At 33.6% G+C, this 21,801-nt stretch overlaps 1 protein-coding gene across 3 annotated transcripts in view; it reads right to left on the minus strand.

Annotated features, from left to right (window-relative positions):
- Nucleotides 1-4,781: 4,781 nt before the first annotated feature.
- The window catches only part of LOC111003635 (T-lymphocyte activation antigen CD86), an 87,332-nt gene continuing 70,312 nt past the window's right edge, over nucleotides 4,782-21,801 (minus strand). For 2 of the 3 annotated variants that reach the window (XM_022274263.2, XM_045628264.1), the window contains exons 3-8: nucleotides 16,546-16,688; nucleotides 13,740-13,950; nucleotides 9,517-9,561; nucleotides 8,689-8,806; nucleotides 7,927-8,114; nucleotides 4,782-7,121 (exon numbers count right to left, since the gene is read on the minus strand). In XM_022274263.2, the coding sequence (XP_022129955.1) occupies nucleotides 7,015-7,121; nucleotides 7,927-8,114; nucleotides 8,689-8,806; nucleotides 9,517-9,561; nucleotides 13,740-13,950; nucleotides 16,546-16,688 (812 nt within the window). In that variant the 3' untranslated portion in view covers nucleotides 4,782-7,014. The remainder of the gene's footprint in view (nucleotides 7,122-7,926; nucleotides 8,115-8,688; nucleotides 8,807-9,516; nucleotides 9,562-13,739; nucleotides 13,951-16,545; nucleotides 16,689-21,801) is intronic. The other variant, XM_022274264.2, reaches the window with a different exon arrangement.

Below are 21,801 nucleotides of genomic sequence, written 5' to 3' on the forward strand. Positions count from 1 at the left end.
CCATATAATTTTCATATATGAATGTACGAAATACCGCTGTGCATATAACGCGGTCGGAATTCACGGTAACCACTGTCGACAAAATGAATTGAAAGCAATTGTGAAAGCGGATCTATGCCTGCCTAAACGGGCAGGAGACGCATGGATACTCTCATTGCCAGAGGGCACGCGAGTGCGTTACCGGCCTTTGAGGAATTGGTTCGCTCTTATCTTGAAGGACCCTAAGTCGAATTGGTTCGGAAATACTTCAGTGAGAAAGCTGGTTCCTCAAAGTGTTGGAGCGCGGTCTTGAAAAACGCGATCCAAAGAAACAAGAGGTACATAGCGGATAGCTTTCCGCCACGTACTGTATTACCGGGACTACCGACAACAATTTCTATATTTTTAATGAACTTTTCAAGTGGAAAAACATTCAACAACCGAGAGGCAGTCCAAAACGCTTTCACTAACTTTATCGCCTCCTATCTGGCAGACTTCTACAATAAAGGGATAAACAAATTGCCATCAAATTTATACGGACATTGGATTAGATAATAAAGTGGCATAATATACGTGTATTTTAATATTTCCCCACAAGAGTCAGATAAGATATGATGTCGTGAATGTAACGTAAAATGTAGTTTTTTTTTTAAATATGGCAGTTTGTACTAAGATTCAAGACTTCATAAAATAAGTTGGTAAGCCTTTTTGGATTCTTTTAAATTTTACTTCTAACTAAGAAATAAGGTTTTGAATAGATAATGTAAAATTAATGAACAATTGAAAGAAACTCTGCTGAGTCTCTTGACTTGTTTTCTCTCTCTGGACGTTACACAAAATTTACAGGAATCCTTAACAAAGCGCGTGTTATTGTTGAAAAGCAATAATTTAACTATACAGTAATCATTCAAGTAAGTGTGTGCGTCTTATAACCCTCAAAAATAATAGCTAACTCATGCATAATAAATATTAAGGAAAACTTAAAATTCGCTTTTAAAGTGTGTTTTTAGTATTCCAGCCTCTTAGGTCACGATATTTAAGATTTTCATTAGCAAAACCAGCTCGCGGCGGCCTAGTTCCGTTTGTGGCGATAATCAGAGCGTGATGCGCGGAAGAGTTAAAACTAACACCTCAAACGCGACAAATGCCACAATATACATCTCTCGTAGGTATACTCATAGAAATGGAACAAAACTAGTCAGGGATTTATGTGTCATTGTTGAATATAAAGTCAAAATAATTATTGAATATTACAAAAACGGTAATGAAAAAAAGACATTGTTTTCCTGCAAATTCACCATTAGACACACAAACAAAAGTTGTGTCGCGGTAATTATTTAAAGTGATACTTTCTACTTTATCTTGGTCTCGTGGGATGAAGTTCAAAAAGATCCATCATAAAGTTAGCGATATGAAATTCAAGAGCGGTCCATCAAAGGGTGGCGAGGCACGGACGCTATCGGCCAAAAGTTAAATTCATAAATTTTTAATAATGTTTGCTACTTTTTCCATTCAAGAGAATCAAGGAGAATAGAAGAGCCGTTGCTTTTGGTGACTTTGCTAATAAAACCTTTCCTCAATGCCCTAATTAAGCCTCAATTACTTCACTAGCCTGTACTGTACAATAATAAAAATGAATATAGATTGAATTGATTAAATAATCGTACGTATTTAGTTAAAACACTGGTCCAGTAAACTCGCCCGTTTGTCCTGTTTCAATATTTGCTTATATATTTTGCCACAGTGGCAAATAAAAAAATAGCTTGTTTTACTCTGTAATTTATGTTGTATTCTTGATCTAATAACATACTCTACCTCTGAATATTCAAAACGTGAGCCAGCTAGTTGGCTTTTGGGTCACAAATCTGCATTCACCTCGTACACGATACAAAAGTTAACGATAGAAGTTGGATAATGTGCCTAATAACCAGTGATTACCGTGATTATTGTACCATTTCGGCACGTCTAATAGTGCTGAAGCACACGAAAATCCCATAAACCTAATAACTTCGTAAACAAAGTTGTTAAGGCATAATAACGAAGTACCTATTAGAGGTGTCATTTGACTATTTATTCCAAATTGCATTGCAATGAAATTGAAAAGGGTAAAAAAAAAATTAAAATGTAGTTATAGTATCAATAAATTATTAAACAGCTTCAATATAGCTAGTCTGGCCATAAAAACATACATTACATTAAAATCTTAAGTACATTATTTTTAAAGAGTTCTTTCGATTTTGCGCCATTTCACATATTTTTTCGTGTTCATTATAAAATTACAATATACTATAATAATTGGTTATGAAAGAAAAAAAGATTGGTATCGGTATAGGCGTATGTACGTATATCGTACTATCAACAGATGCAACAACACTTCGTCTCTCAAAGACCAGAAAAGGACGGGGCGGCCGCGTACTGCTGTCGCGATGCAGGTGAAAACCACAGAAATATCTTCTTCACTGATGAAAAAAAAAATTCGATTGAAGAACAGAGCTAAATACTGGTATTCTTCTATCCCAGACGTCAACCCTAATTAATAATATTACATTAAATACTTTATTTTAACAAATGCCTTTTTTGTTACATAACTTATGGCTGCATTAGGTAAATAAATACCTATGAGTCAGTTCGTTCAGTTCGCAGCTGATGGTCAGGTAACAGGAAATAATTTTTGCACTTAATTACTATTATCAATCCTTTATCCTACAGGTATCAGATGATGGTTAAAAATCACTTAACGCGCGTTAGTATTATACTAAGTCGTAAAATTGGAATATACCTAATAATTGTACATACAATTTGCATCAAATTGAATCGGTTGCGGTACGAAATGGCTGGCGAGTGAATAGATGTATAGACGATACATTATGTGGTCTTCCTATCCAATTTTAGTTTCGTGAAGTATTGCTATAGGACATTAATATAAAGTTACTCCTCGATATTTTCACTTACGGGTCGCGAAACTATCTTTTAACTGCGACACGATCATAGGGTTGTGAAAAAATACACGAGGCATTAGATAGGTATGTAATGACCCATGTGCGATGGTAAATAAATATGAATGTTAGTGTCAAATACATATTGAAACCGGTCATGTAGACCAATAAACCTAAAAGGTGCACCTGGATTAGATGCTCATAACTCTCATCGGCTGATGTCCTCTTATATCGTCTTGGATTTAAATAAGGCATTAGATAAACTTCTTAAACACTAAACCACTGGGGCAATGTAGTATTTGTCACACCCATCTGGTTTTTTAATTGATTTAGCTCAGAGTTTTATAATAAATATAACAAAATATACCAAGAATTACATTTTATTGGCATTTGGTACTACGATCAGCAACATCAACGAAAGCCGTATTGTTACATACATATTTAATGTTCCCCTTATAGTTGCGATAAAGGCATCGTGATTGGACTATTATCCGTCGCATGCGATACTAATCTTTATGTTCTATGCGACAGAGATGATTCCATTTTTATAGCAGCCTGATCAGGCGCTGAGTGGATGACAGTTTTATAGAGTTTTAAATGTTTCATTCGTGACTTGGAAGACACTAACGAATAGTTGATGAGGACTATTGATATGATCTGGTCCTTGGTGTCTCTGTATATATCATCAGGATAAATTAAGGAATGGCAATCATAACCGACAAAGCAGGGAAACACTCGCAAAAAGGACAAGGAGAATAGTAGAATAAAGAGAAAGCACGACCAGAATTTTAACAAAAGCAACCTGCAGATACATTGTTTAAGATAATGAATAAATTTGTTTGTAGGCATGAGGCATTTAATTTTGATTCGGGTTGAATAGCAACCCGAATTTGTGATTAACAAGTTTCGTGACATTTCGAGCACTCGTTCCGCGACTCCAGAATCGATGTGACTCCAGAATCAAACAGCAGTCCTATTCAACGTCAAACGTTATTGATTAGTAATATAGTAGTTTTTAAGTTTCAAAGGTTTAAATTACTTATTTTACATTAAAAAGTGAATTGACCGTTTAAAAAATAAGTATAGGTAATGCAATAAGATTCAAAAAATAAAGCATGTATTAGGAGTTACTAATAAATAAATAAGTAAGCTTGAATGTAAAATACAATAGCTTGAGTAATGAACGTATTTCTTACAACCTGTTTAGAGCTAAGAGCAAGAGAAAAAAGAAATAGAGCTTAGATACACATACACATACTGTCTAATACAAGCACGATCTTTCACGATTAAGAATTAATACTTACAATTACTTAAATCAGAGCCCTTAATCTATATATAATGTAAGTAAAGTCACGGGTTGAGCCTAGTTGCCATAAACAGTATGCCAACTTAATGACCTCGAAAATCTGCAGCCCGCGAACGCTTATCTTGGGGCTATCAACGGATTTACGAAACAATTTTCGTTTTTCGCGTTAAAATGTAACGTCATCACCGACAATGTTTCTCTTATTTGATTTGAAGTGCCAGTGGCGCTCGTACACATTGAACGCAGAAATTATGTTCCCCTACAAATAGTCATTTAAATATCTATAAAACTTATTAGTTATTAAACCACGTCATATGGCTTATACATTGCTAGTTCTAAAAATTATTTTATTAATTATTCGAGGGTTAATAATCATGACTATAGAATCTCTATTACCTAAATTGATCCGACGTATTTTGTAGTGAGTAGTAACAATGTTGTGTGCTTGATGAGTGCTAAACACTAAGTTTATATGTTAGTTGTCAGTAGTAGTAATTTAAACACGGAATCGAAGGTGAATAAAAAAGATAAAATAATTATTTCAAATGTTTATTAATAATACTCCTGTCCTCATTACGATATTTACAAAATACAAAAGAAAATTAATATTCCGATGAGTAACATTCTCTTAAAAACGTACATACGTACAAATTAGCCCGTATATAACTGCTACTAAGGAACATAGCTAGTTACGACCATCTACAACTATATTAGTTATTTTACTTTACAAGAATTTATGGAAAGAGGAGTTTAGACATGTTTAAAATTACGCTTCGCTCAGTTTGTGTCAAAATCTTAGCGATTTTTCTTTAAATTAAAACTAGTAACTACTAAAAAGGTAATACTTTTTTATGTGACTGTCAATTGCCATTTTGAAAGCGATGATTGAAGCGTAATTTAAAACTACATTATGTTAACAGAATGGTTAAAAGATTAATTTATGAAAACAGTCGATAGAATTTTAATAATCATTTAATTTATTTGTCTTTATTTTCTAATTATATTAGGGAGATCTCTTGTTAGAAATTCAATGATAAGCTAACAGCGATTTTGTTATATTCTGAGTTTCCGATAGGTACCTACCTTTTTTATAGAAAAAGTGGCCACCCCTGGAGTAGTAGTAGTTTTTCCTTAAAAAGCCTCTAACAAGAGCCGCATCTGTACCTCAGTATTAATGAGAAATCTTTGCAAAACTGGCACATTGTTGATCTTTTGTCTCTTGTCTTTATTTACGAGAGACAATGGCCGACGTCACGGTGCAAGTGCAGCTTGACTGGCGGAATTTTTTTTCTTTCTTTCGTACTTTGTGTTTTAAATTCCGCGTTTTAAACTTCCGAATATGACAGCGAACTTACCCAGTTTTTAATCACAGTCCTGTTTTAAGCGGTCATTGATTGGAGTTGATAAATTACCTAAAATTTACCTCAAAGGTAGTCGAGAAGAGATCTCCCTCTCATTCACCTAGTAAATTATGTTCTAAGAACAACGTAAACATCTCAACTGCAACTACTAACTGATAATAATTTTATTTACACAATAACTATTTACAACGCATTAGTCTTATTTACGTATTTATTTTATTTACATCCTGGCCATTTACAAATTATTCGTAATGGAATGTAAATTGAAGAAGGAAGCTATCTTTACGAAATAATATTTTTACATTGAACCCGTAAAATGGCGTTTTTTTACACTTACTTAACATCTAACAATAATACTATTTGTATTATATTAGTCTAATTTTAATATATTTCGTAAAGATTTGTCCTAAGTCGTGCAGTTTGCCTTTGTTTAAGGTTAAACTTCACCGTTTTCATGTAGTGGGTACGTTATAACGTCTTACATAATCTGCAAACATTGGTTTCGATAATATCGTAAAATAATATCACATATTTTCAGTACTTAGAGTAATTAATAAATTAGGACTTTATAAGCATTCATAATGTGTTGATTTATCGGTTAGGCTTATAATATAGCTATATTGATTACGTGATTTCAAAAATCTTTCTAAATACAAACAAATTTAAATGTTAAAGAATAATTGAGGATTTCCTTAGTTAGTTCTTTGTAATCACGTGTGAAACATTAAGCTATATATAACAATATCATCTTCTCATAATTAGCCATTGACTAATTCAAATAGAAAAGAGCGAAAAAACATATGATTTAATAATAATTGTACTGCAGCACTGCCTGGCTTAAGAGTAATTTCGTTGTTTATTAAACAATATAAAGAACCAGATTTTAGGAGAATATCAATGCTATACATATGTCGAAGGAGTTCTTAGATTTATTGTTCTACCGTATTTCAAATAAATAATCCAATTAAATCACGTTATTTGAGACGAAATTTTTGTTTGTTTCTAAAGATCACACGACTCAATGGGCAGAAAACAAATTACTCAAAGATAAATTAGATTATATTTGCTGTAATTATAAGTATAAATCCAATCAATTGATAAACTTATTATTGTTGTCTATTTCAGGTTGCATTTATACCGAAATAAAGAGTTCTCTGAATGGCCGTTTCAGTTCATAAATTCAGTGGAAGCAAAAGCGCACTTTATTGTATTTTATTTCTCTGCTACGATATTTTACGCGTCTTTTTGTATGCATCATATTTATCTAGAATTTGGACTGGACAATAATTAAATTAAAACATTTATTTTCATTTCATGCATTATTTTAACAGCTAACAATGTATAAAGAATTTCACATTTTAAAAATATTCTTAGTGCGAGTTAAGTTCATGTAACAAAAATTTCCATCTCAAATCATGAGTGGGAAAGGTGATCATCTGCCAGCCATCGAGGAGAGTAGATACGTGAAGAGAGCACAACTTAGCTGAGATGTTAGGTATGTGGCTCGGTTACTCGTCTGCATTGCGGCCGGATGCTCGCCTGTTAAAGATATTCACGTTTATTCAAACATTTATATCAATATTAGCATTATTTAACAAAAAAACGAAGTGATACATAAGTCAATACAAAAAAAAACAACAACATTAAAGTGGTATTTAAAATCTAATCGTGTACAGTCAAAAATAAGTGAATTTCACATACAGTTATACAATTTAATATAAATAAAGAAACAATATTTTCATATATAATCATCACAAATTATATCAACTTAATTATCCAGAAATAATGACAGTAATTAAACTAATAAGCCTTATTGCTTTAGCGCATACAAATGTAATAGAACAATTATAATAATACCGAAACAAATATGGACGTGTTAATGGAAAACAGATACAATACAATTTCGCATGATAATATGGGCTTAACGTATTGAACTGAATTATTACTATTTTCGTTATGATAGATTGTTTATTACGTGGGTGATTTGGTTTAAGCTTAAGTACAACTCATTAACATTGATTGATTTCTTTTCAAAAAGGATTCCTAATAATATAATAATACAATAAAAAATTAAATATTCTCTGTATTTTAATTTAATCTGGGTTCATGTGTACAAGACTTAGACTGTTCTGTGTATAAGTTTTTTCTTTTAACTTAGAAATGAGTGATAACCGATTTCCTCGCTCTGAAATTCGAGTTGTGTTTGATATTTTGTATGCGAATCATGTTACTTAAACAATTCGAGGAGCAATCGCGCTCTCACGCGGATTGTTCCAGGCAACTACAATTAGGAGACACGATGAGGAGACTATGGCTAAGAACTGTTCTATAGAACTTTACATACCGTTGAGTACATGAACGGAAACAGAAGCCGGGTGCGCATTATTAGGAACACAGGTATAGTTTCCAGAATCTGTCAGCGCAGCCTTGGTGACTAGTAGCTTGCTAGTAGTACCGCCTTCCGTCTTTTCTGTCTCCAAGCTAATTCCTCCTCGAGGTGAATCAAAGTCCACCACAGCATTGCCGTGGTACCTACAAATACACCAAATATATTTATGAATAAAAACAGTTATTCTCTGTTAAAGAAGTTTTATTTAAACATATGGTACTCGCGTAAACTTAACACATGGTGCATATGTTAGTCTGCCGATTAAAATATTTAAAATAATTCAGTTGTTAATCTGTAACAGTAAGCAGATATTCCATCTACTCCCTAGAGCCCAGCCCGCTGAAATGAGCTTGACAACGTCTTTGAAAAATCGCCTGCCCCCTTTCAGATGTTATCAGAAAATTCATAAATATTTTAACAGAACTTTACCGGGTTATTATCCTGTCGTGAAGGTTTTCAGAGAGCTTTATAAATACAAATTGGCTTAGATAAATTATCTTTGCAATCCTCTGGGAGTGGCTTATCGAATTTAATCAGAAGTAGGAAAGCTTTTCTTATTCTGAATTAACCTTATTTTATCATAGCAAAATGTCAGACAATAATTATAAATAACGGTGATTAATGGCTCCTTTGTTCGTAGATTTAATATTTTGGCTAAAATTAATTAAGAAATATTTTGAATCTAAAGTAACGGTACTGATGCTGGAGTATACCTACCACAGCACTGAAGCGCTGGAGGGAGGCGAGGAGTGGACATTGACGGAGCAGGTCAACGATATCGTGCTGCCTTTCTTTACGTACACGTCTTGCGATCCCCAAATAGTGGCCGCAGCAGCTAATCATGGAACATACAAATTAAAAATTTTGATAAGTGATTAATTATTTAGCTAATAGGAATACTTTCATGAGTTTTAAATAAATAAATATTTAGTAGTTATGAGTCTCTTAATATAGTAAATAATGTTATAGAACGTCATTACATTTATTTTGATATTAATTCAAAGGCAACGATAATAATCTTTCTAAACGTGTTCTTTCAAATGTATAAACATCAAACGACTCATCATCTTTTCAAAGATAGCTGTTCGCAATTTAAATACTATTATGCGTAATGTCCTTACGTACGTTCTTTGACTTTGGTTATCAATATTTTGTGTTACGTATTTCATAGAAAAACTGAATTTAATTGAGACACATATCGAAATTATATTATATTCTATCATATTAAATTTATCTCACCAAACAAACAATGCTTTAAATTAAAAGAGGAATTCATGCATCGTAGTGATCAACAATATCGAAATAGCAACGAAGTGAAACCCAAACAGTGTTAAAAGAGAAAAATTAAATTGCTGTTACTTTAAATCGTAAACAGTGAATTACGATTAACCATAAAGAAGTACCTATTCTATTTCTTTAGTGAATTCTTTTCACAATCTTTCGACACCATCGAGAAATCGTTTACAAGTTCTTTCTCTAGGTTTATGTAAGTTAATATGACTGTTTGGGATTCACTTTTGTATTGTAAATAGGAATGAGGAATACCTGAGGATCGGGGCGGAGGCTGGGGCGCGGGGGTGAAGGACTCATCTGCAATGCACAATATAACAGCATAAGGCAGGGAAACAAGCAGTGCAAAAGTAGTTAGAAAGCATGTGGTAAGACTTACGTATTTTAACTATGTATACTAGCAATTTGTAATTTCACGGAAAAATTATAGTAATAACGTTAAATATTCGTTAGTAAACTAATGTGAAAGCGGGGTATTTGATGATACGTGATAAAGAGCAGAATAATGACATGTAATGTAACTCATAACTTTTATATCGTATGAAATATATGCACATTTAGGCGAGGTCGGTTATTTTTCAGCGTAACAAGCGCTGTAATTGGCCGGGAACAGAATTTGAGAAGCGCTTGATGTATTATGTTGAGCGCTGGCGTGCGGCTCGGTTTACAAATTGCGGTTGTGTAACAAATGACGAATATAAAAACTATGTTATTTCCTCGACGTTTCAGTGAAATTATTTTGAAACAAAACTCTTTTAGCGACTCATCAATCGCCCGATGCGGGGTAAAAGGATCGCTTTTCAACTTTCTAATGCCATTAGTGAACCTGTGGTTCGTTGATAAAGTTACGCGTGTTATGTATACTCCACTATACGTCCCACTACATACCGCAATTGAGAGTTATCAAAGTTAATATATCGCTAAATTGTGTTGCGTCTTTCTAATCTGACACTTAGACGCTCTGTATTTGACATAAAACGACGAAATAAACCCTTTAGGTTAGTCACTTTAAAGACCAATTAATTTTTACTCTCAACTTCGAAGCGACTGTTTAATTATTCAAGCACAATCTGAAGCTTCGCGCCGACTCTCTTTAATTTTAAACTGCTGTGATCTTTGATCATTATTATTTGCCACTTCAAATGCTTTTATCAAAATACGAATATCACACTTCAGTAATTGCGAAAATTCAGTTTAGTAGTATACGTACATTTTGGGTCCAATGTATAATATTAGGTTTTTCTGTTCGAACCACAAATCGTATAATGCACCTAGTGTTTACAGTAGAAATGACATAACGTAAACTGGACTTCGAAATCTTGACCTGTCTGTTTAATTTTTCGATCGGTACTTATATTCTGAAAGCAAATTGCCATAGAAAAAATCCGATATTTTATTAAGGAAATCTCTCTCTAGTTGTAAGGTAGTTATGATTTGAAGCATTGGCTTCAAATATAAATACTGATGAAAACCAACGATCATAATTGTATGATCGTTGGTTTTCATCAGTATTTATTGGCTCAGTTTGCTCATAGATTGCGTTACCGTTGAGAGTTATACTTTTTTCAGTGATAGTCTGGGTCCGTCCATTTCCTATTCATTCCAGTTCAATTCTCTTTGCCATTTCCCTATCTGCGCTCTAGAAATTGCTTTGCGGAAGCTTTTAGCCGTTTCCAGTGGTCATTTATTGTTTCAATAACAAATGTACGTTTCGTTAGAACATCAAGATACAAAGGATTTAAAGAATGAGCAACATATTCGGTCATACATCATGAGTACGCGCGTTGGCGTGGGCCCAGCATGATACAGGACTTAGAGTAATGGCTCGTAGTTTGTATCATGGCATTAGCCTCCCCCTAATATGACGAGAGATGAATGCCAGATTACATCTAACCCACTTTTCATATTATTTACTTGCAGGCCTCTCGCATTCAGAAGACGCTTTGATTACTTTTCTCTCCGCACAACTCTCTCTTACTGTATTTCTCACTGCAATTGCTTTCTTCAAATGCTAAGGACATAACCGCATTTACTTTAATGCCTAATTAGTATGAAAAATTTAATAATGCAATGTTCATAGAATATTTTTATACCTTAAATAATTAGTTTTAATTATAATTCTATACTTGCATGCTAGTTTGATATCACTAAAGTGCGGGTTTTATTAATGCATCATAATCGTAATAGCAATCATAGGCTTATCGAATAGTGAATAGGTTATCTCTCTCTAACTACTTATCTTGTATTTTACACATGGTTTTAGAATTTATATATAAAAATAAACAAATACATTCTCACGCAAATATGTTTTGGTTGGTGTTAATAACGACGATGAAAGCAGTTATAATTGAATATTAGTTTGTATTTATTTAATAAACGTGTGAACATAACAGAGAGGGCATGGATATAGCCGTTACCGGTGGCCATTAACTCGAAGCGATATCACGTACGCTACGTGCCCAATACGCTCATCCCAACTTCTGCTATCTTTGACTTTCATATATTACCTCGACTATACAGATATCATCATTTACTCCAGATTTTATTATTACGGAATTATATTAGATATGTGGAAATATATGATATTTTTACTCTTTTTTTACACTTTGTTGCAGAAATATAATAAATACAATTGATATTCATAATTAAATGAAAACGAGGGCAACTGATGGCCTTATCGCTTTCGATCGATCTCTTCCACTATAGCTAAACTCTATAGTAGGGGAGCCCAAGAGGGGATTTCGGGATTTACTCAAGCGCGGCAGATTAATATACAGGGGGATACCTTGTACCCGGTTAAGTACCTCCACCAAATATGAGGCCCATATATAAGGCCGCCCGTGAAGGATACAGGATCAGATTAGTAAAAAAAAATTGATCATCAGACATTCTCTCGCGCGTCAGATTAAGGTAGTGTGAGTTAATCACATCCTAAAAAGTGTATATTCCACTAATCTGACAATTTGAGAGTGACGTAAAGAGAGGGGAGGGCAGCAAAGTTGTAAAAAAAAACGTCATCTTGACATTCTCGAGCGTAGCTAATTTTTTTTTTATTTTGAATGAAATAATTCAAGTATATTAAAAAATATATAATCTGACGATTTTCGCAAGCCGAAATAACAAAATTTCGTCAATAAAGTTCGTGCGATAAACGCGTGCAGCTGCGTGATGCCTACATTTCCTTCTCCGCGTTTCCCTCAAAATTAGATTTCATGTGAATTTGAACCGATTCGGACCGATAGATTTTGAGAAATTTTGAAAAATATAAAAAAATAACAATTTGTTTTTTTGAAAGTGTTTTTTTGCAATAACTTTTAAACGGCTTTATCCATCAACTTCAAAAAACTAATCCACCTTTAATCTTGAAAAACGACGTCGATCGCCACCAAACTGGTCAAAATCGGTTGATTCGTTCGAGAGATATCGTGAACGAAAGAAAACCGAAAAAAGTGTTTCTATCACATAACTTCGACATTTCATATCGGATTATCGTTTTTGATGAAATTAAATAATTAGAGCTTAAAAATGCGTCGATCGCCGTCAACCGCGGGAAAATTGCTTGATCCATTCAAAAGTTATTGGGCTTTGAAAATTTCAAAAATAGTGTTCTATGAAACTTCTATCAGACTTTCGAGCTGGGAGAACTCAAACGCATAGAAATATTATTTATTTGAACTCAGCAAGCTCATAAGTACAATTTTAAGCGCCCAGGAATGGAATTGCAGGGATGGCCTTTAGGGTGAACCGTTTTTCTAATATTTTTTTTGTCAGATCAGGCAAATCCCTCTAGATAATCGTCAGATTATGAGACAGTACGTTTAGAATATAAATCTGAACCATATATATCTTAATCTGACGCGCTCGAGTATTTCAAAATGGCAATTTTTTTTTGCACATTATAATAATGGCTGCGAGTTTGCGTCAGATCGAAATCGTCAGATTATTGAATGAGAGTTTTTGTTTTGGTGCACTTAACACCCCCTTAGAAAACCTGACGCGCTCGATTAAATTTTTTTTTTTTCATTTTTAACCCTTACGTACAACCACCCCCATCATGCAAATGATCAGATTAACATACGTACATTATTAAAAATACGTAGGACATTGATGCTATCAATATCTGACGCGCTCGAGTATGTCCATGCAACAGTTTTTTTTTACATATTTAAACATCTATAGCCGCTTTCCCCACCGATGAAAAGGTATATATCATATAACATTTTTTTCTTCTTATCATCTAAGCTTTGCAACCCAATAGGTCTCCACGACGCTCGAGTAAATCCCCATTTAGCATCGTGGGCTCCCCTACCAAAAAACTTAAAAAACTTAAAAATGTTATGGTGCTAAAGCTATAGCTTTAGCACCATAACATTTTTAATATCAATTTTTTTGAATTATATCATTGAAATAAATTGTTTTATTTAAAAGTACCAAATACATAAATACTAATTGGATAAATCTAAATAAATATGTAGTACCTTCAACGCTAAGCATAACGGCCATATTAATTTTAGGCTCAGTGTTGATTTGACACTCGTAGACGCCCGCATCTCGGGGCTGGACGTAGTCAATCTTCAGGTCCCAGTCGTCTGAGGGTTCTGGATGTAGAACACTGAACCTTGCATCTCCAGTGTAGGTGAAGATGTGAGAGGTCAGAATATGCAGGTCACGCTTCCGCATCCATGAGACCTAAGAAACATTATGACAGTGTTAGCGATCGTTATACGCATAAGGCACCTTTGTGTCGTTAGGGCCAACTCGGCATTGTTTATGAAACCAATACAAACAATATTAAAACGAATGAATGTGTTTTATATAACATTACATTCAATATTTGATTCGATTCTTTTCAAATATTTCTTTAAGAGTATAATATCAAAATGTTTTATTTTCATATTGACACATATATAATGATTTAAGCAAGCTGAATTAAATATAAGAATATACAAATTGAAAGATACTTCACTACAAATTTATTTTTTCTAAAACTTGACGTAATTGCACATGACGGCCATGAAGTGTTGATGTTAATTTAAAAAACTTTAATTAACGCAACAAGAAAAGCTGAAGAGATATTTTTAATTAGAGCATAAGGAATTATATCAAACATTTCTTACAAATCCACTTAAAAGATTTAAGACGCGCCCTTTGATTAAAATTACAACAATAAACGCCAAATTATATTTTTAATCCGAAGCCTTGGAGAAATTACGAAAATAAATTCAGTCCTTTGTTAGGTTTTTGTTTTGTATGTAATTAGTATGGGCTGAGCCGTATTTAAGCGAAAAGACGGAAACTTTACAGCTTTTAAAATTATAAAACTGAGGCCTAGCTAGTTTTGAGTGTGTATTTGAAGAATAAATACTTAGATCTCTTTCAAAAATTTCAATAATGAATGAGAATAAATATTACGTTTCAGTAGATTAAACAGTGATAATTTTATAAAATAAAAAGAATTTTCATTTTATACTAAGTGAACGAGGAAGAAAAAAAAAAGATAATCACAGAAAAATATTGTGCTTTATTTGGAAAAATGATCCAATCTTTAGAGGCTGGTGAAACGTAATCTACTTCAGTTGTCCGTTCCTAGCCATTTCGTATAACTAGCTATTTTCCTTTTGCGTCACGGTTCAATCTATAACACTGTATAGTAATATTCGAGCCGTCAGGGTGATATTATAGGGGTGTTGATCCCTTCGCCATTAATATGGCGGTCAGCGGAGCGGGGAAGGATCGACAGTGAAAAATGATATTGTAGTCTGCAGGTGGAGATAAGAAAAGGGCTTGACGAGTTCTTGAAAGGGATTCTGACGCGATGCTGGCGACTGACGGGGTTTCTTGTGACATTTTTTTGTCGGAACCCTCGAAGATGAAAGAATTGTCTGTGATATAACTGAAATATTGTGATTATTAATCATCCCTTAAAACTGTTTTTAATTAGAATTAGTAAAAAGTAATCAAACATTGTTATATATCTCCAGAATGATTATTTTTGGTTACAATTATTGTAAAAACTTTTAACGCGATCCTACAAAGTAAATAAAATAGGGATAATAAATAAATAACATCAAGCTTAATTTCGCTTTGTGAGGATTTAAATCCTATATTTCAATTTAAATAATAGCGAAAAGTTTTCGTGGCCAAGAAAATATTATCTTAAGGTGTCAAGGCTTTGAAGTTTCGTTATTTTCGTTGTAACTTTGTAAAGTTTAATTAAGATGTTCGGATACTACTTTCACATTTTTTTTATTAAAAAGATTATATTTGCTAAACCCCCTTCTACATTAATGCGCCTTAGGCCTCAAATTTATGTTGAATGATTTGTTCTTATTAATCTTGTGGTCTTGTGTTACAATTAGGAACAAAACTTTGTGATGTAAATTGGACACCCTTTTCAGCCGATACACACAGTCTGTTGTTTCCAAGAGGCCCGAAGCGAGGGGGTTGACGTGTTGCTTAAATCTTCTTTTGTACCTTACGATTGATCTTGTAATGTCTTCCTCGACAGTGGCAATACCATAATAAATATTATTTTACAAAAAAAATTGCAACACCTAATTCAGAGCCAACTTAGAGCCATCTACATTTACAACATATATTCATGGCTTTTAGTTGGTTTGAAATAATAGAGCTTTCCGAGAATTGTTGGACTGTATCTGATAAGATTTGATGGAAACTCGAAGTACATTGTAAAGTAAGTAGTTTTAGATGCAAAGGCGGTAACGGAGCTTTCCATTTAGAATTACACTGAAGGTGACTTGAGAACATTCAACATTTGAATTCGCAACATTATCATTTATCATTATCTGCTAGAAGTTTCGAAGACACGTTTTACAAGTTCCAATATTTGTAACGTGAATATAATCCTAATCGATAAACGAGATGAACGACCGATCATAAAACGTTACGAACTTATATAGATTCGAGTGATTAAAATCCAAATCTGTTGTTCGCTTAAAGGTAAATAGTATTATCTTGTTCGCAATTTACTGCCTGCCAAAGGCATCTCCTTCACAGGCCCTGCACCAACTCATCACATTAAAAGATATAAATTATACAAGATCACTTTTTTAATATTTCATAAATATTGTATTCCTTTTGACAGACTAATAAATAATTCGTTTCTATTTCTAAACCAATACTAAAGAAACATAGTTATGGAAATATTTTAATAAGAAACTTGTATGGAAATAGAAGCACAGGAAACTAGTGTGTAACATATTATCACTTACATTGAGTGGAATATGAATTAAAGTCTATATTATATTGTATACATATACTAACAGTTCTATTTCCTATGTGTTTTGCACGACATCGTAGCACCGCCGATTCGCCAACCACTGCCGATACATTCCTCGGAGACACATCGTCAAAGTAGGGCCTCTCTGTTCTCTCTACGCTGCTCAGCGCTGACAGAACCCCTAGACCTGAGAAAGAACAACAATTCATTAATAAATAATATATTATATTATAGTCTTTTATCATAAAAGGTTAAAAAGAAACTTGTTTAAGCTAGGAACTACGACTCTCTATACACTAGGGGTGTTCAATTAAAACAATTATGTTATGTATGTCGCTATTATCTTTTTATTCATTCTTCATAATGAATCCCCGTTATACTGATTCCATGATTAAGGTATTAATTAATTAATTTATTTATTCGATCATTACCACCCCTTGCCGGACTAGGCTAATGTAATCTAATGAGCAATCGGTTTAAATTTGTTTGGAGTTGAAGATGACGGTCTCTTCTAAGCTATTGGCTATTTTTATGATTCCCGGTTATAATGGTGAAGCCACATTTCAAGCAGATATATGAATCAATCTGATACTCGGTCAGGACCTTGTTGTAAAGAAAACAAATAGGTTTGTAAAATTTTCAGTCTTGTTTGTTTCTGCGAGTCAAAAAGCCAGCGGCTCTGATACTTATTTGGAACCCGAATGGTAGTGTTTAACCTTTTATTGGTTCTCAAGTCTTGCAAGCAGCTACGTAGTAAATAAATGTGAATATTTCTTTAAGCAGAGATATTTTATTACCGCGCGAACTTTATTTTTATCAATTGTGTATGCCTGATGCATGTACCTACGTAAGTTTAGTAATTCAAATATTTCATTGATTAATTTATTAAAATTAGAGCTATTTTTAATCTTTATTAATATTTTAATTAATAAGTATCCTCTTAATTTATAATAAAATAAATTTAAATTATAAGCCAATATTAAATTTAGAAATCATGTCTTTCAACTGAACTTCTTCTGAACTTGTAAAGGGTTTATAGAAGAGGTCAGATAAGGTCGTATTCACAATCCAATACATATTAACGAGATCTTTGATAAACATCATTAATATTCTGTTCTCTGCGCCAATCTTAATCTGTTAATATGACTGTGATTTTTTTTAAATCCATTATATCGAAGTATAAAATTAATTTAATTTGGTATAAATACCAATGTAACGTTAATGGAAATGATTACTTCTCCACCATGTTGAATTTGGCTTTAATTTGGTTACAATTCCGCGAACCAAAGTTACACAAATGATCTACAATACAGCATTGTGTAGAAAAAGGTGACATTTTCATACTGCTATCACTCACCGGAAACATGACGTCACACCGAACCGGATAAAGGAAATCCACCAATCTCAGAGACTTGTTAATAATCATACTACTATTGCCATGCCTATATTTTATAATTTTCACATATTTTAACGACACGAAATTGAACGACCAAAAATGTGGGTTCGAGTGGCGAGTCAACCAAATTTTCTTTTCAACCGATGTTAGATTAGCTTTATTCAGTGTAAAAAAACAACAAAAATTTCTTTGTTGTTCGAACATTGATTCACAATAATTAAACGTTGAAATTAATCGTTGTCCTGATCATAAAGAGATTCTTTTGAAACCATATACTCTTGTATGTTCATGAATATCACAACAAAGACTGGCTTCCAATATTCGACAGTATATTATGTTCCAAAAGTTATTACCCTCTTATATTGGTAGCCAATTTAATTTATTTCCTATTTTGTTATATAATGACACTGTTTTCCTTATGTATTTATTGAAGCTTTGAAGAATTTAGTTCCACGATCCGAACCAAAAAAGGACAAGGCTTGGAAGCATATTGTTTAAGGCTCGCTGGAGGTATTTGTGTGCAAACATTTGTGTCGTGTTCCAGTATGTATTATACAGTTGTACAACTGTCCAGAATGTCACCAGTTCCGGCTTCCGAACCTCGCGTGTTGCCACATTCCAAAAAATTATCCGACATAGACGAATGTACTTTGAAATTTCTTGCTTTAAGTCGACGTAGTGGCGTATATGTAAGATATGCATAAACTACTATCATATACAGTATCAGAATCTTAAAGAGGCATAAAAGATAACAATTTAGTATCATAATAGTCAACGTACGAAAACGTTACAAGGCAAATAAGTATTTAATTTGTCAAGTGGAATTCTCAAAGAATAAACTGAAAGTTGTGTTCATGTAAAAAAGCAGGAATGTTGAGCTTAGTGTTTTGTAACGATTTGCAAATGGCACTTTTTGAAGAATTAATCTGAATTCAGGCCGCGACGCGACACATTGTAGGAGAAATAAATATATAAATAAATATGCGGTGTTGTCCGCGTCTCTACGTGACCCGCATCCTGCGCCCGCACCGCCGAGCGTGAATCGCGTGCCTGGATTTTTACCATTTTCTTGAACGTTTTGTTGTGACAGAATAAGGAAATGAATATTTGGCTCAGACCAGATATTCAGCATTCAAAAGCATAGGATTTTATGTTGAATTTGATCATAACTGAAAATAATTTCAAAAGAGAATAAACTTCGAATCGAAAATAAACATTCAACTCTATATATTAATATAAATATTAATTAGTCGGTATTACTTATCAAAGAGGTCTCAAAGTGATAAACATACTTCAGATATTATTTGACGGGAAGAATTCGTTCCAACCACTATAATGCACTTGAAGTGAGGGTTGAGGCAATAAAGGTTCTTCCACGGGCAATCTTCAGATTATTCTGAGGAAAAAACCAATTTCACTGGCGATAGTGGAATGTTTACTTTGACACCAGACTTATTGAGCGTCTGGAAGATGGAGCTACGAATCTGCATATAGACGTATTTTACGTGATTTACTTTATTAATAAGCTGGCTTTGGAAGTTTTAACTTAGCTGATTTGAAATTGATGTAATAAATGAAATTTGTTCTTTAGATATAATTTTAACGTTTGTGATGTCAGGTTACATCAATTGGAAACGTTATTTCGGAGAACGATGTTATTTGGGTAAAGGGAAATTAAAACGTAATTGCGTCAAAGTGGAATTTAAATGTAGCATAAAAAATCCCACACGAGTCAGGTATCTTTTATGAAATAAAATATGTGGAATTCAATTAGAGTCCGCCTTTTTGGAGCTGGATTTACATCACACACGACTTAAACCCTCGCAAATAATATTTAACATTAAAGAGACTCGCAAATACACGTATATCGTACGTCTTACGTTATATCTAGGAATTCGAATATCAAAGGGTACATTAATTTATATGGAAAGTTTGTTAGGTTTTTAAGCTCCCGTATCAAGTTACACATAGAATAGGACCTCAGGCAAACTTATATAAATTCAGAGTTATAAACTATTTCCATTTTCATAGGCCGGTAATGGGATTAAGTACGCCTCTAAAACGCGCTCAGATTCATTCGAATCAGGCAACAAATTAATCCTTAGAGGTTATGTAATAAAGCCGAGTATGATCCGAGACGAGTCGTAAACTATGTAGTAATAACTTGAGTTACGGCCGTAATACACCACACGGTGGCCCCACTGCGATGTTCGGTGGCAAGAATTGCTAACACTGAAACCACTGCAAAACATGTTTTTAACGACATGAGCTCTTATCGGTTCACTACATTTAAATATAAAAGTTGTTTACTTCGTGCAGGCTAACCAATAGTTAAAAGTTTAGGTTGTGATCCTAGTTTGAGTCGAACAAATAAAATCGGATTGCAAACCCTTTTCCGGTTTGGGAAAATAATTAGGAGCGTGAAATGAATGCAGTTGTGATGTCAATTTCCCACAAAACAGATGTATATAATTAGAAATCATTATTGCAAATACTTTTACAATGCTTACGCGTAATAAAACTTGTTTCCCTAAATCGGGCGCAATTATTCTTAAAGCGATAATAATTTCGCCAATTTTCAACGTACATTACGCACGGAAGTGCTTACAAAAGTGTCTTCAAGTCGGACAATGGCCCTGGCTCGCTCTCAACTACTATAAATCTTGCCTAATGGCTCTTCGGTAGCCATTGAGGATCGAGTGATTTCATATCTGTTAATCTGTTTGAGTGCAACCCCTGATATTTATGCTTCGGTGATTTATTGTAAAGCCTTTGAAATTTAATTGCAATTTGCGCTTGGGAGCCTAAACGTGTCATGTCACTGGTGTAAAAGCAATAAACGACGCAGACTCATACTGGCTGTTGGATAAAAGTAATAGTGACTTATTACAAGCAATTAGTGATGTCGTATACTAATAATACATCGACCGGGTCTTTATTTGATATTAATCACGGGTTTATTAAAAGGAAACATTAAAACATCAAAAATTTTAATATTATTACGATTTGCGTAAAAAAGTGATGATGACTTCAGGAATTATGATGTATTGTGTATGTGTTATTGCATTTAAAATAATACTTATATAATAACGTAAATAAAGACATATGGTTATCATCTCTAATTCATTTCAAAGGAAGTAATTCAAACATATAGTATCCATACCTATAATCGCTAACAAGCCGTATCGCCATTTATCCGACGATTCGAGTGACAAACGGCACGAAACAAACAAAATAACTAGATAAAAAACCATTTAGGGCCTTTATTGGCCATAAAGATGCCCCTTGTTTATAGTTCGGACAGGGGCCGAGGTGTGATTAACTTCGCGACAAGTTCATTTAAACTCGACTCTGGAGTTTCCGGTGCGGTCGGGACCAAACGTAGTCTAAGTTTCGCCAACTATTATTATTACTATTATTATTGTGCTGTAGTTTAGGTAAGCGATAGTTTAACTTAGTCTAAATAGATTTCATATTAGCAGACAAAAAGCGGTTATAGAAAGCCAAAGATGGGAAAATATATTTACAATAATCTTAAAAAACATCGCTACGCTGTCTACGAATTACGATGAACCAGTTCTCTAATATCTGTCGACCACCTGTCGAGATGTTGTCGACTAATACTTTCGAATTCTCGAACAACAATCGAACCGAATCTCGAGCAATGCAATACGATGCGTCTTTGAATGAAGTGAATTAATACTGGATTACCAAACAATACATTCGATTGTATTAAAATGAAAAACAGGCAATTAGAGACATCACACTTCGCAAATAAGTTGAAAGTGAAACACCCCTCTGAAGTTGTGTAACTTAATTTGAGCACCATTAACAACTAATGGGCCGCCACTTATCGCTTCTGACGCGATTACCTCGTCATTTTACGAAATAGCTAGCGAGTGCG

Source organism: Pieris rapae, chromosome 5 (assembly GCF_905147795.1).
Source record: "Pieris rapae chromosome 5, ilPieRapa1.1, whole genome shotgun sequence".
Classification (NCBI taxonomy): domain Eukaryota; kingdom Metazoa; phylum Arthropoda; class Insecta; order Lepidoptera; family Pieridae; genus Pieris; species Pieris rapae.